Genomic DNA, 14,788 nt, shown 5'->3' with positions numbered 1-14,788 from the left:
GGGGAATATTGGATGCAAGACTGATCATCTCAGGAGTAAAATATGCTCAGTTATGAGCTATGTGCATGTGTGATGATTACTAGAGCAAAAAGCGCTTCTTCTATGTCACTAAGACATGTCATTATGACCCCAAATGTAATTTCATCTATTCTAGTTCCTCACAGCTGAGTGTTTCTTTAATCTGAAATTGGCACCTGTGACCAAATTTCCCTCCTCCCTCTACAGATTAAAGTAAAACCTGGAAACCATTTTGTTTCTCTTTGTTTCCTCTGGAGTCCTCATAATGACAGGAAAGCACTGTGGCCCTTCTGCCTCAGAAAGCAAAGGCACAAGCCTGATGGGAAACTGTAAGTCTGCATTAATGCCTCCTTTTACGGCTCTGATACACAAGCACTGTGCAGCCATAAATTTCAAGACATGAAGTAGCATGTGGTACTTATCTTTATTTAAACAATATTCAGACATTTTTGTATGTATGAGAAACATAAAAAGCGAGCCCTAGAGTCAAGAAAGCTGTAAATTCCCATGAAGAGATGAATCCAGAAGTACTTCTATTTTACAGTTATAAAAAAGTGCAAACATTGTCTATCAGTATGACATTTGATGTGTCATGAAAACATCATACTCATGTGCCAGCTTTTACAGTTTATGCAAAACACACATACAGTAAGGGTCTTGTACTAAAAGTAGTTTATATGGATTAAAAAGCAAGCAGAAATGTAAGTTTATTTGTCTGGCACTTAAACTTTGCACTGCACTTGAAATGTAAGTGACTACTTTCAGTTTGATTCCAGCAGTGGAGTAAAAAAAAAAAAAATCATATTTTGGTGATACTGGTGGGGATTTATTCTCCTTATAGTTCATTCTCTAATCAAAATATAATTGACTGTTTGTGTCCATTGTTTTTACATCATTTCTTTTGTGTCAATATTTTCACTGTATGGCATGCTTAGGCTTCATTAACAGTGGTGTTGTAATGTGTCTGAGATCTAACACAGAACTGAGCAGAAAACAAAGATGAAAGGAAAATTAAAAAAATAAGAATACCTCCAAGTCCAAAAGCCACACACTGGTTGTTCTGTTATTCCGCCCCTGTAATTATATGCTTTTGGTTTGACCGTATATTTTAAAAAAATCCCGATTAGCTCGAACTATTTGTAATTAAGGTAGGGCACAACCACGATGAGATTATTGACCATAGGAAGCAACCAGGGCGATGAACACATCCCTGAGGAAAGACGATGCTTGACATCCTAACAGTAAACATGTGTCATATTTCGAAGTCTTGCTGGATTCTGTTAAAAAAATAGAAGTAGTGCCCAACATAGAACTAACTAACAGTTTTGGAAACAAAATTAATTGCAGCAATTATAACAAATAAGGTATAAATGGAGAATAGCAGCATCCTGTACCACATACCAACATTATTACTGACAGCATCCAAACGTATTACTTTTGGGTTTTGTATCGTATCAGCGGTTAAATTATCATGGGGTAAATAGGGTTATTTCAAAGTTGTGTTACTAAATAACCAATTAGAACTAGTGTCATGATAGTCCCGTTATGATTTATCTTACATTTTATATAACTGTTAACTACAGTATTTTCTTGATTCTATATATAATCAAATAACTGTGATTTAGTTTGCATTTCTAGCATTATTTTTCAATTACAGAACAAATGTTACCATTTTTCATGCTACATTGATTTGTTACATTTTATCTTCATCATAACAGCAGGAACAAAATACTTTGGTCTCATTAGGGTTAAGCAGTTTTCTGCCCACACTTAGAAGCCATTTTGCATTGTTTTCTCTAAAAACAGAGGGAATACCAAACAGTTTGCCCACAAATGTCCTTCCATGTGCCCAGTGGTTCATTCCACTTATTCAGACAGACAAGTAATGACCATCTGCTCATTTTTAAAGAACTTCAGTCTAAAAAATTCACTTTTTCCATTGCTGCTTGCCAGCAAATTAGCTGACCATAGCACCACCAAAACACATCTCAAAGAAGGCCACGCTTGTCTTGTTGAAGTCATGTTTGGTGGCGGTGGCCATGGCTTTGACTGTGAAAGTGTGAGCAGCCGAACAAAAGGGAAGTGGGATCCAACAGAACCAGAGAAAAAGCAGTCGCAGGAGAGCCCACCGGTCACACAGATGAACAGCTGCTCCCCATTTCGCCCACTGCAATCCACGAAATAGGAAAAACATAATTTACCATGAGTGCGCTACAAGGTAACAACGGTTAAAATCACATTTATAACTGGACTTTGTTTAAATTCTGTCTCTCTATATTGTCTGTCTTTTTTTCCCCAAGTATCAATAGTTTATAGCCATTCTACATTGCTTTTAAAACTTATTTACCTGGTTTGAATCTCTAGTTCCTTCAAACAAACACAATAAGGCATCTAATTAACACATTTAACCATTTACCTATATCTGGGTTTTTTGTGTATATTCAGACAGAGCTGTCTGTGACTCTGAGATAGAAACTGTTAAAGTCAGGTGCAATAACTGGACAGAAGCCTTGGCATCTGGGCCAAGATAGATAGTAAGGCAGGTCTGTCCAAATCACACATTGACTCACTAAGACATAGAAACTAGCTTTAGGATCTTAATGCAGAGAGACTGTAACACTGGCAGTTTGGTGCTTAATGAGGGACAAAATTACCAGATGTGTGGTGCTAAAAAATCAATTATTGCAGAATTGAAGCTACTTTAAATTACTACAATGAACATAAATCAATTCAGAAGGTGTCCAAGGAATATATTCCAGTCAGGTTGTGGATATTTAACAACAATGATTTAATACATTTGATTACAGGAAATCAAAGGTAATCTTTATGATTAGGCACTGGTCTATTTTACATAATTTATTTAACCAAAAAAAAAAAAAAAAAGCACAATAAGAAAAAACAAAACAAATTCTAAATCTTACTGCTACTTTAAGAAGGGAAACTTTGATGTATGGTTTTCATTTTTGTCTCAATTGGAGTTTAAAGAAAGGGCTTCACAGCCAAGACTTTCCAAATGGTTTTGGTTTTAAGGGGGTGTTTCTTTATTCTTTATATGTGAACCTACAATTCTGTGGGCAACACCTGTATTCTTGGCTTTGGGGTCGTTCTGATGTTTCATGGTTTTCAACTTTGGATCACTCCAGAACCAAATAGTTCAGAAGGAAGAAAAAAATCTTGTGAAGAAAATCATTGAGCATTATTAAGCACAGTAGAGAAGTGGCGTTTCAAATAGAAATTAGATGAAAATGTAAACAAAAGTAGCAAAAGCTGGAAAGTTGATCAAGCTTGGTTTGATGTGACTCAACTTCCTTTTTGCTGGTTCTGAGTTTCTGTTTCTTTTCGTCTGCTTTGCTCTGAGTCAACACTCAACACCTGGAGTTTCCAGAAAAAGAGATCATCTGAAGATGATGTGGCCACATTAAACAGCCAAAAAAAAAAAAAAAACTAAATACATTTTTCCTTCCACATTGTCTGACTTAAAGAGAATTCATTAGCATACACATCACTGTAGTTAAGACACTCCTGGTTGTAGTGGCTCTCTTATTCAAGTTTCCAACATGCAATTAATTACAATTGGAAAATTATTATTCTGAGAAAACACCTCAAGATACAAAACAATATATATATATATCACAGCTTTATACACACTGGTGGTGTGTATAAAGACTATACTCACCACCGGTGTGGAATTGGAGTTATTTTTTTCTTGGCTAATCTAAAAGGTCTATCATGGTAATTCAAGCTACTTGAAGAAATTAGCTAAAACTGTGTGAAAGGTCAAATGTGAAGTGTTTGTGGTCACTACAGTATGAATGAGGTAACTTCACAGCAAAAACAAAACCAGATGTACGACTTCATTAGACTTTATGTGTATATTTATACATCAGACTTGGGCTTCTGCTGATGTATAACTCCCATATGGTGACCAATTATTGCAGGTGCTGTAACAGATGGCAATCCTGTGTGTTTTGCATTCAGTTTTCAATTTAGGGCTTTTCAAGTGAAATAAAGTGTGAATGACTAATTTAAGTGAATAATTTAGACATCAATTCAATTCCTGAAAACTTTAAGCTAAGCACAAAGAAGTTAATTTAACAAACTAAATACATTTTTTTATTTCTCTTAGACCAGCTTAGTGTGGCTTCAATGATTTCCCTGTTGACTTGAACTGAATTTGCCCTTTTTAATTACCAAATTTAATCCAATACTAATCCAATGATACTGCCGGTATAAGCAACACAAGCGTGGCAAGCTGCTTGAAAGACAAAGCTTGCACTTGGTGAAAGAGTTTTGTGTTTGATGTGTCTGGTGTTTCCACCTCCCTGGCTGTCTGCAGTTCGGCCCCTGGCAACAAAACACCCCGGCGCTGGCCTGTTCAGGTGCCAGGCTCACAGAGCAGCTGCCAGGCCAATCCATCGGGCACTAATTCAGCCAACCACAAGAAGCCCGCTCCACCCCTTCTTTTTCCAGGCCCTCGCTGCGACTGAAGCCAGCGCTCATCTGTGTGCACACCCACACATCACACAATGCAGGCTTTAATTATGAGGAACCTGCCAAAACCTGATTGAATCAGACATATGTAGCTTAGTGGGGTATCCAAAATTAGAACTATACCTTTAAAATGCACTTTTTTAAAGCAAAGAGGTCTTTCTTTGTCTTAAACTCACAAGAGAATTGATTTTACATCTCAACATCACAAATAATACAGCTTTATCTTTAACCTTGTGCTAGCATGTTTCCCATATCAATATGTAGCTTATCTCAGAGTAAGACAACTATAAACATACATTTTTTGGTTAAGTCATAAGTTTGAAATCAGTTTCATTCGTCACACCAGGCCTGCTTATTGCATAATGTGTAGAATTAAAAATAGGCTAAAATACTTTAAAAGGCAACATATCAAGTCCTGATCTTAAGAATTTAAAAAAACTGACTTGAACAGATGAGACATCTGTTCTTCAGGAGGACGGCTACGAATATAATTTCTAAGGATTTGAAACTTCAGCAAGACACAGTGAAACCCATTATCCACAAAAATGGAAAGCAGAACAGGAGGAATTACAAAAGGACATAGAACATCTAAAGCACTGAACGCCTCATTTACCTCAGTTAAGGTCAGTGTTTATGGTTCAACAAAAAAAAAAAGACATCATGGCATCCAGGGAGGAGTAAAAGGGCGAAAAGTACTGACGTCTAAAAGAATTGACGTCTAAAATCCAGTTTTACATTTACCAAAAACACACCTAGAAGACCAGAAATGCTTACATAATTGATGAAATCATAAATCATGAAGGAGAATGTCGAACAATGAGATTGTGAAGTTAAGCACAAGCGCACTTGGATTATGTAGCAAAACTTTCAGCAACACACACCAGCAAGTTTAACTCTGGATACCAAAATAAAACAAAGACAGCTCACAAGTGGCATAGTCAAAACCCAGGTTTAAATCAGATTACGATGTTGTGGCCTGACCTTAAGCAGGCCATTCATTCACAAGAGTCCTCATATGTTGCTGCATAAAAACAATCGTACAAAGAACAGTGGTCCACTTTGGATATCTTTTTAAGTTAAATTAAATCCTTTGAGAGCTACATTTTGTATTTACTCAAGCTGGCTTTGTCTTTTAATATTAATATTTATCAATTTGAATCATTTAATTTCACAAAAACACTTAAATCTGAAGAGATCTTTATTCCAGTAAATATTTTCCTTGGGTTTAATCTCTGGTAGCTCTTGATATCTGCAGCAACTTTAGCTCTTTCATGACTTTATGTTTAATGGAACCAAATTAATTTAATGCCCGAAATACCTGGAAGGCTTAGACTTGTAAGAGTTGTTGTTTTGAATCTACATGTCCTACCTAAGGTAGGTTTGGTATAAAAATAAAACTCATTGGTGCAGCATGTAAACTCAGGCAAACTAGATGGTGATATTCCTAAGAAATACGTTCAACGCATAAGTCGCATTCTCATCTGGTCCGTCACCTGTCACTCATCCTGTCTGTACCAGCTGTAGGTCACAATATGTCCGAGTCCTTTGGAGAGGCCCCTCCAGGTCGCGGCGCTTCACGCTGGCTGAATAAACATCGCACAGCAGTTCATAAAGATCCAAACTGTGGCCGAGCATCTGGGTATGTTTGAATAAACGTTTGTGAGTTCTTCAGGGATAAGATTTCCAGAAAAAAAAAAGGTACTGAAGGGGGATAAAATATTGATGCATGGATTTGTTTCTTAGTTTTGTTGGAGTTTAGAAACCATCTGGAAAGGTCGATCTTTCCCACATTAAATATTCATTCTCCAGTTGAAAATGAACTGAGGAGAGCAAAAGAGGGCCATTTTGTAATGTGAGAAAAGATAGAGGTGATCTGGTGGAGTAAGCAGAGTTCAACAAAAGGTTTTTATCGGCAGATGGGAGACAGAGTCTACGGACACAGCCCAGCGGCTTCACGAAACCTGATATAAGGTTATATTCCTTCATTCTTAGGAATACAAAGGAATTACATGTGGTTCCATGAATAATGAAACCGGTGTTATTTTGTCAACATTTATGTAGCTTGGGAGGTCTAGAACTGCTGAATACAAGCTCTAAGTCTAGTAAGACTAATTGAGCAGCAGATCCTGTTGCTGTTCCCAAAGGCAGCTAGAGGGGACGCATCTCTAAAGCAGGAGTCAATGATGGGGATAATTAAAAAAAAAAATGCACACAAACAATAACAAGATTACCCATGGTCCAGCAGTCCAATAGGACACGTTTCCGCAACTTCAGCAGTACTGAAGAAATGCACCGTGATCTGAGTGCACACTTAGTCAGGTCGACTCGACAGTAAATTTTAATGACATGCTTAGAAGTGAAAAACAGCTAACAACATGTTTGTTTAACAAGGTGCTATTTAAAGGGAGTGGTTTTCAGTAAGTTATCCTGGTGTTTAATAATTAATGACAGCCTATTAATTATGGAGAAATCTGAGGCCTAACCCCACCGGGGTTGCTCAGGACCATCAACCTGTTGAGTTCCTTTGTAGTTCTATAAAGAAGGACGGAGGGAGGGAGCCAACACCTTTGTTTTGGGTGCTTTTTGGAGGGCGCCACGAGTGCAGGTGATCTGAGATACAGTCTGACATATTCATCTGTCATATCAGAATAGTGGGGCAAAAATAATTAAAGACTGTAATGTGTTATGAATCTACGATGCCTTTTGAAAAAATATTTATACCCTTCCAATTTTTACAAAGTACAGTGAAATTTATAATTTGAGGAAGAAGAGCCCTGGATTTTAAAAAAACTTTAAAGAAAAGAGTAGCATGCATTCATATCCACCCCTTTACTCTGATACATGTGAATAAAAAAATCATTGCAAACAACTGCTTTCAGAAGTCACCAAATCAAAAAAGCAAATGTCAGAGAACAAGCAGCCTCATGAAGGAAAGGCCCGCAGCAGACACATCAGGGATAAAGCTGTGAGGTTTAAAGCAAGGTTAGGCTAGGAAAAAATATTCCAATACAAAACACTGTCCAATTAATTACTTATAAATGGAAAGACTTTTGTCCAATTGAAAACCTATCCCAATGAAGCTGTTCACCCCAATTGACAGAATGTCATGTATAGGAGGATTTTTTTTTTTTTCAGCAGAGACAGAGGAAATAGAAGGTCTTGAGTTTGGGGCAATCAAAAACAAAAAGTCAAACTTGAAGAGCCACCTTCCAGATGGAAAACAACTAAAAATGAATGATCACAACTACAATGAAAATATTCAGATCAAAGTGCATTCATTTGTCAGAACAGTCCAATCGAAATGTAAACTTAAATCCATTTGATAATTGGTGCAACATTCAGTCGTTGATGTGCAAACCTGGTTGAGACCTCAACCAAAGACTTGCCACTGCAAACACAACCAAAAGTGATTCTACAAGGTATTAAACTGGATGCAACGGCATCTCACAGTCTGTTTTGTAACACAACAAAATGTGAAAAAGTTCAAGGATTGTAAATGTTTTTACAATGTTCAGAATATGAAAGAGTCATGTTAAAATGCTCATCCTTCTTTTGAAAGACATCTTGAAGGCACAACTCAGTCAAAACCACAACTGGTCACACAGTTAAGCCTCCATATTCAAATGCTAAATCAACACAGCTGGCCATCCTAAAGTTTGTGTTTATGTCTGTACACTACCTTTCCGACTTGAACTTAAAAATAGCTCAGACACATCCTGCTATGATGCTGAAGGTGCAGACATCTTTCCCCTCTGAAGGACATAACACTGTCTGAAGTTTGGGGGTAGGGAGTGCAGAAGAGGGGGGGTTGGTAGTTGGGATGTAGGGAGGGAGGAAATGGTGACTACCGTGTGACAAGCTCACAGTTCCTTCCTCCCAGGCCTGAGAAACAGGAAGTGGAGCACATAAGGCATTATTGTGACGGAGAGGAAATGCAAGGTCCTCTAAAATAAGAGCTGCAATCTGGTGGTCAATGACAGCAGCTTGTCCTCCATGGTTCCATGGAGACCTGTAACCCCCACCACCACACACACCTCTTCCCCAACAACTTAACTGTTGACTGACACAGATAAATAAAGCCCCCCTTCTGTTCCGGAAAGTTTCCATAAATGCATCCATGTTTCACAGCTGCTGAATTTTCTACAACTAAAGATAATGTTAACTGAATCAGCATTACGATGCGCTTAACTTCTTAAGTCCCCTGCTGGACTAAAACACACAGACTGAGGAATACCACTGTTTGAAACGTTTAAGGGGAACATATGGATGGGCTCCACCCTGCATGTGTTTAACAGAAGCTGAGGAGGAGCTGGTTGCTAAGAGAGAGATGCAGGGCTTTAAGATTGGCTGCCTCCCAGTTAATTAAAATCCTACATTATCTGTTTCATGCTTTCAATTTGAAAGCCCTGGAAAGGGCCCAAGCCTCTGCACCCAGCAAGATGTGATTATACAACAGAGCCCCCCATTCACGCTGCAGGATGCAGCAATGCCCTCCTGTTGTGATCATGCCTTGATCTACGGCAATATCGCTGATGACCCAAGAAAAACGGCTATAGAGCGCCTCTGCGAAATCTGCATGGTATCTCAAAGCATCACACTAATTGGATATGATCAGCTTTTGTAGAACGCAGCAGGTGCTTGCCACCTGTGATCAATTACACAAGTTTACACAAAGAATAAAGCTGCTGGGACTCACTACTCAGATTGGGTCTTTTTTTTTATTTACAATGAGTATTTACAAAAAGTCAAATGTTTTTTCTTAGTGAACACAATATGTCAATGCAAGCCAAGCTGCAAGTAGTAAAAGACAAATCCTGGCAGTTTATTTTTGTTTCCAAGGGAAATACTTTTATTTCTTTCTACATCACAAGAAAGCTGTATTGTATGTCAAACATTTAGAACTTTCAGTTGATGGCATCAGTTCTTGAAATTTTCAGATTAAATGAAAAGTAGTAGAACACAAAACTACAAAACAACAGAAATGCTCTGCATTTAAAGTGAGTCACAAACCTCAACTAAAATACATTTTGGCTCTAAACTTCTCAGAAAGGCTGACAAGGAACTTTTGTAAAAGAACGTCTGCTGCCATCTAGTGGTCAGAAAAATTACACAGCATGAACCAACCAGTGTACGTAAAGCTTTGGTTTTTGGTTTTACAGCCCGACTCTTAATTTCTGAAGGACCGAAATGATTGGATAAGTGAGGAGATGGACGGGCAGGGTGGAGAAGGATGTTCTCCCAAATCACAAGTGTTTTTGGGAGATTCGTCACTATTGGAGCCAGGTTTGGTGAGTGTAGAGCTGTTGGCTCTGAGAGCCATCTCCTGCCTTTTCATGCCACCAGCGCCTTCTTCAGGAATCTGAGATTGTGCTTTCTGGAGAAGAAAACCTCTTCCACTTGACAAGAAGCTTGGGACAGATGACTGCTCTTTCCCCAACAGCATGCCCCTTCCCATCACATGCGCTTGCATCTGATGGGATTCTTTGTCTAATCTTGTGGTAAGGGAAGCATTTTTATCCACTTTTGGTGATGGATGTGGTGCTGGAGTTCCAGCTTCCAAGGAGTCAGGCTGTGTACCGCTGTGGCCATCAGCAGCAGGTGAGGTTTGTGACTTAGGATACGGGTTGAAGCGAGCCAGCAGCCCTCGCTCTGTCACAGGGTAGCGATTGCAAGCCCATTCCTGCCGCTCACGGCGCATTTCATCCAGCTTCCTGAGCTCTTTAGGCAACTCCAGCACGTTTTCCTGTGAGTGCAAACAGGCAAATTTACTTATTAATGTACATATATTGCGTTACTGACACTATGAATATGAGAGTCACCAACAAGAAAGCCACCTATACTTTCCGGTTTCTCAGTTTAACACTCCCGTTTAAACAGCAGATCATGATTTATTTCTAGAGTATACCTTTAAACAGAATTTGGACTTTGCCCAAAATCTGCCCAAAACTGTATCTATGGATAACAAAGACCTTTATATCACATTAAGTAGCAGCTAACTTTATATGTTGCTCACTATTGCTTTTTGTGCTGCAACAAGTGTAGAGTCATGTTTTTCACATCTGTGTCAGTTTTTGGTTCTGAATGACTGACCATAGCGACATGCTCCAGTCCGTCGGGTTTATCGAGGTTACTTTTGAGGTACGAATCCACCAGGATCATGTAGTCGGTCATCAGTGTGTCCAGCAGTACCAGTCTGAGAGGCTTCAGATGGATCACAGATAACGCCATCACCTTCAGGAGCGGTACAGGGCAAGGCCGCTTGTACCAAATATCCATTTCTTCCTATTAAATAGATAATAATCCAAACAAATTACTTCTACACAAAATTCTAGTTATTGACTGTTCTGACCTTCATTGATCCTCTTGATACAATAAAATGGTAAAACCATTAAACGCCTTACAGAATAGATTTGTTTCACATAAAATACCTCCTGCAGCACAACCATTGGTCTGCTGTATCATTATAGCACTTTATAAACATAAAATGCATAACTTAAACTCTAAGCTTCTGAGAACTCAATATGGGTTACCAACTGGATCAAACCAAGTTCAATTAACAAAAGTCTGAACGGAAAATCAAAAAAATCTTCTACTAAACTTCGAAGTGGTAAATGCAACAAGACATGTTGGGTGGTTCATTAACTGTTTGTAATACCAGGTTTAATTTTAATAGCACAATATGAGACTAAAATATATTTGCGATGTGGTTTAAATGGTTGCCTTATTAGAGGAGACACTGAATAAAACGAGGAGAATGAACTCTGTACCTTGGTGAGTTTTGACCTCACATGAAGAGATGACAGCCTGGAGTTGGGCACTTTCAGATGCAGACTTACTACCTCTGGGAGAGTGCTGACTCTGTCAGGAAGGAAACCGCCTGTTTTCGTGTAGAAGCACATGGCATCTGCCACCTTTAGATCAATTGAAATAAAAATGGAAAATCAAACAGTATATTCACCAGAAAGACACACAAGCCAGACAAAACACGGATTACAAAATGAACAGACTTGATGCAAATACAATTGTTATAATCTTACAAATTTACTACACACACTACAGTGATATACTGTAATTAAAGTGTTTACTCAAAAAATAAAATCCCAAAACTTATTTACATTAGGATATTAAACAGGATTAGTCAATGTAGTAAGAATTTTAAAACTGAAACATATATGCTTTACATACATTTCTTACACACTGAAATTTTATGAGAAACTGAATTGTGGGTTTTCATCAGCTATGAGGACAATCATTAAAAGTAAATAAAAATTAAACACTTAAAATCTATTCTCTCCTTACACTGAAATACTGATAAAAGTGAACAATAATTTAAAATCTGGTCACATGTACTTACCTGTGTGTCAAATACATTGGTTAGTTTCACCTTGAACTGAGCTGCCAGACTTCCAGCAATGGCTCTACAGTCATGAATGACCTGAAAAGATGTCAAATGAGCAAAGATGGCAGGATACGATTCATCTCTGAGTAACTTTGGGTTCTGTTGTTCACACAAAACTCACCTTCAGTATGTGTTTAGTTTCGAGGATCATGGAGAGACCATTCTTAAAGGCCAGCGCTCCAAGCAGAAGGATATCAAACAAGTACACCTTGTTTTTAGTGGCAATCTAAAGCAATTGTATTTAAAGTATTTGTGAGAAAATGAAAAAAATCTTAAAAACTAAAGAGTTCAGACTTTCTCACCATCAGCCAACATAATCTTCCATTTTTGAAGAGCTCAACTCCTTCACCTCCCACACCAATCACATGCTGCTTCTTGATGTGCATCACCTACACCAAAGTGCCTGACACTTAACATTTTTATCGGCACATGGGAAATGACACCTATGACAACATTATGATCTGTCTAATGTTGTTACCGTCGTTATTGAGAAAACAGCCCTAACTTGTCAAGGCACAAACTCCAATAAACTCCCCAAAATTTCATTATTGTATTTTGCCATGAGATGTTAGCAGTTAGTAATTTTATAACATGATATAAGCTCAAAAAAAGACCATTTTTCATAATAGCCCTCTCCCCCTCTAACCGAGTGAGTCGTCTAGCCGTTACAATTTTGGTCAAATCCTCACCCAGTTCAACAGCTTTAACAAACTGCCCTGAGGAAGATGTTCAATTAGCATCTGCTGCCCTCCCCCAGAGCAGGTGCCACAATGAAAATATGCACGGTGATAATGGCATCACCTTCCAGTGGTCATAATTTTATGTGTTCAGTTTTTTTAAATACTAAAAAAAAAAAAGTAAGTAAACTTACAGCAGGTCCAAACTTCTCATGGATCTCATCTATGACCACAAAGTTGATGCATTCCGCTTCGTCTTCATCATCATCTGGAAGTGGGGATCCCCCTCAAAAGTGACTATGCTTAGAGAGTTTGCTTGAATGTGGGATTATTTAAATAAAATAAACTCACCTAATGTCATTAACTTTCTGTATGGCTGAAACTTCTCTACATCCAGGTGTTTTTCAGGCACATCTTGAGTAATTTTCCTGGGAAACATTTTTATTTATCCCACCATAAATCTCCACATTACAGACCCCACTTTTTTTATCATCTTCAAGTACATTTCAATAAAGTACCACATCTATAAAAAGGGAATTTGAGTTCTTATTTTAGATCACTTTTTAAGATAAGTTATAGCTAATAGAACTCAAATTATACATTTTCTACAGAAATTGTACATTTTACAAAAGACCGGTAAACATATATCATACAAAAAAAAAAAAAAAAAACTAGTGAAAATAATACATTCACCAACTGTACATATGCTCTTCATTTATGTCTGGGCTCTTTTTGCATAAATTAACTGCTCATGCTGAATGGCATTGAGGTAACCAGTCTGTGGCTCTGTTGCTCAACTTGCTTTTTCCAGTCACTTTTCCGCAAAAAATCTTGGGTACAGCATAGCAACCACTTTGTTTTGCAATGAACCTTTGTGCCTTAAACAGCTTGGGAGAACACTATAGACTGGTTACTGGACAACTATCAAGTTCATGGTCTTCTCCATCTTTGTGTAAGTCATAAAATGCAATTTCTGTAACAATGTTTTTTGTTTTTTTTCCTCTCATTTAATAGTCTATTTTTAGGTGATAATTATCGGTTAGCCGCAACTATCGAAATAAACACAAATAAGCAGTCGAAATGAATCACTGTGTGTTGATATAATTTATAAGTTTCACTTTTTGAACGTAAATAGATGAATGTATTTTTCATTTATTGAGTTGCATCGAGATATCCTACTCACCTGTCATCGTTTTCTTCGTTGGCGATTTCAACTTGGGATTTAATTACACAAAACAATTAGATGTTTGCCGACAGCAAAAATGACAACACTTTCTCACCTTTAGAGTACTCACCGTTCAGAATCTCGCGTCCAAAGAAGAGTTTAGTTCCCGGATATCTGCATCCATTACTGCCACTCACTAGAACAACAAATGTAACCTCAAAAAAGTTAAAGTAATGCCATACTTATCGAGTAAATTGAATTGGTGGGGTCGTAAACAGTAGCTGACCGTCTGCCAAAACCAGCGTCTTGTTTGAGTTGATGCGAAAGACAACGCCAAAGTACGAAGAAGTCTTCAGAGTCAGCTTAACACGTTTTCCTTTCAGAAATGAAATGAACTGGGCGTCGTCGAGAACCATCTTGAAAGTGCTACTGGGTAATTAGTTGGCCAGAAATGCACAGTTGTTGCTTCCAAAGACCAGCTAGCTCTGCTAACACTCACTTATCAGACGTATGGTAATGGTTTAAGCGCGCAGCGGCGCAGAGCACAAGTTGCGTTCAAAACGACTCGGAATTCCTAAAACCCATAAAACACGAGTGGAAAATAACATTGATTAATAAATAGTAATAATAGTAATATGACAATTATGGAGAGTTATTTAGGTATATGTTTTACAATACTTTGAAGAGCCAGAAGTCCCTCACTTCAACATATAAACAAATGGTTAAACGTTTTTCCACATGTGACAATTCATGTAGAAATAAATAAATAAAAACAACTAAATAAATAAAATATAGATAATATAATAAAAATAAATAATATTCAAAAAAATAAATCTAGTAAATAAATAAATGAAGTGGTAACAATTGTCAATATTTTAGTAAATATATTTGAATAAATAAATATTTTGTGAGTTGGATGCATCATTAGTCCCCTAACAGTAACTGTGCATGATGCACATTTGAGCAATAATTATATTTTCATAATAAATATGTCAGAAAAGATCAAGGATTATCTTGATCTTTTCTGACATATATATA

General features: G+C 37.6%; 1 protein-coding gene across 4 annotated transcripts; it reads right to left on the bottom strand.

Annotated features, from left to right (window-relative positions):
• Nucleotides 1–9,208: 9,208 nt before the first annotated feature.
• Nucleotides 9,209–14,299, bottom strand: exd1 (exonuclease 3'-5' domain containing 1). 4 transcript variants are annotated; one of them, XM_008399354.2, is made up of 11 exons: nt 14,037–14,299; nt 13,881–13,946; nt 13,769–13,799; nt 12,937–13,013; nt 12,780–12,871; nt 12,211–12,297; nt 12,030–12,134; nt 11,864–11,944; nt 11,277–11,420; nt 10,600–10,791; nt 9,209–10,252 (listed from the first exon to the last, which is right to left on the bottom strand). In XM_008399354.2, the coding sequence occupies exons 1-11, from the start codon at nt 14,164–14,166 to the stop codon at nt 9,677–9,679; spliced, it is 1,581 nt and encodes a 526-aa protein (XP_008397576.1). In that variant the 5' UTR covers nt 14,167–14,299; the 3' UTR covers nt 9,209–9,676. The 4 variants fall into 4 exon arrangements, with proteins under 4 accessions (XP_008397576.1, XP_008397577.1, XP_008397578.1 ...); XM_008399355.1 differs by having other exon boundaries at nt 12,780–12,853; XM_008399356.2 differs by lacking the exon at nt 12,211–12,297.
• Nucleotides 14,300–14,788: the final 489 nt, after the last annotated feature.

Source organism: Poecilia reticulata, linkage group LG22 (assembly GCF_000633615.1).
Source record: "Poecilia reticulata strain Guanapo linkage group LG22, Guppy_female_1.0+MT, whole genome shotgun sequence".
Lineage (NCBI taxonomy): Eukaryota > Metazoa > Chordata > Actinopteri > Cyprinodontiformes > Poeciliidae > Poecilia > Poecilia reticulata.
The sequence above is the reverse complement of the archived record's forward strand: the minus strand, read 5'-3'. Positions and strand labels throughout refer to the sequence as shown.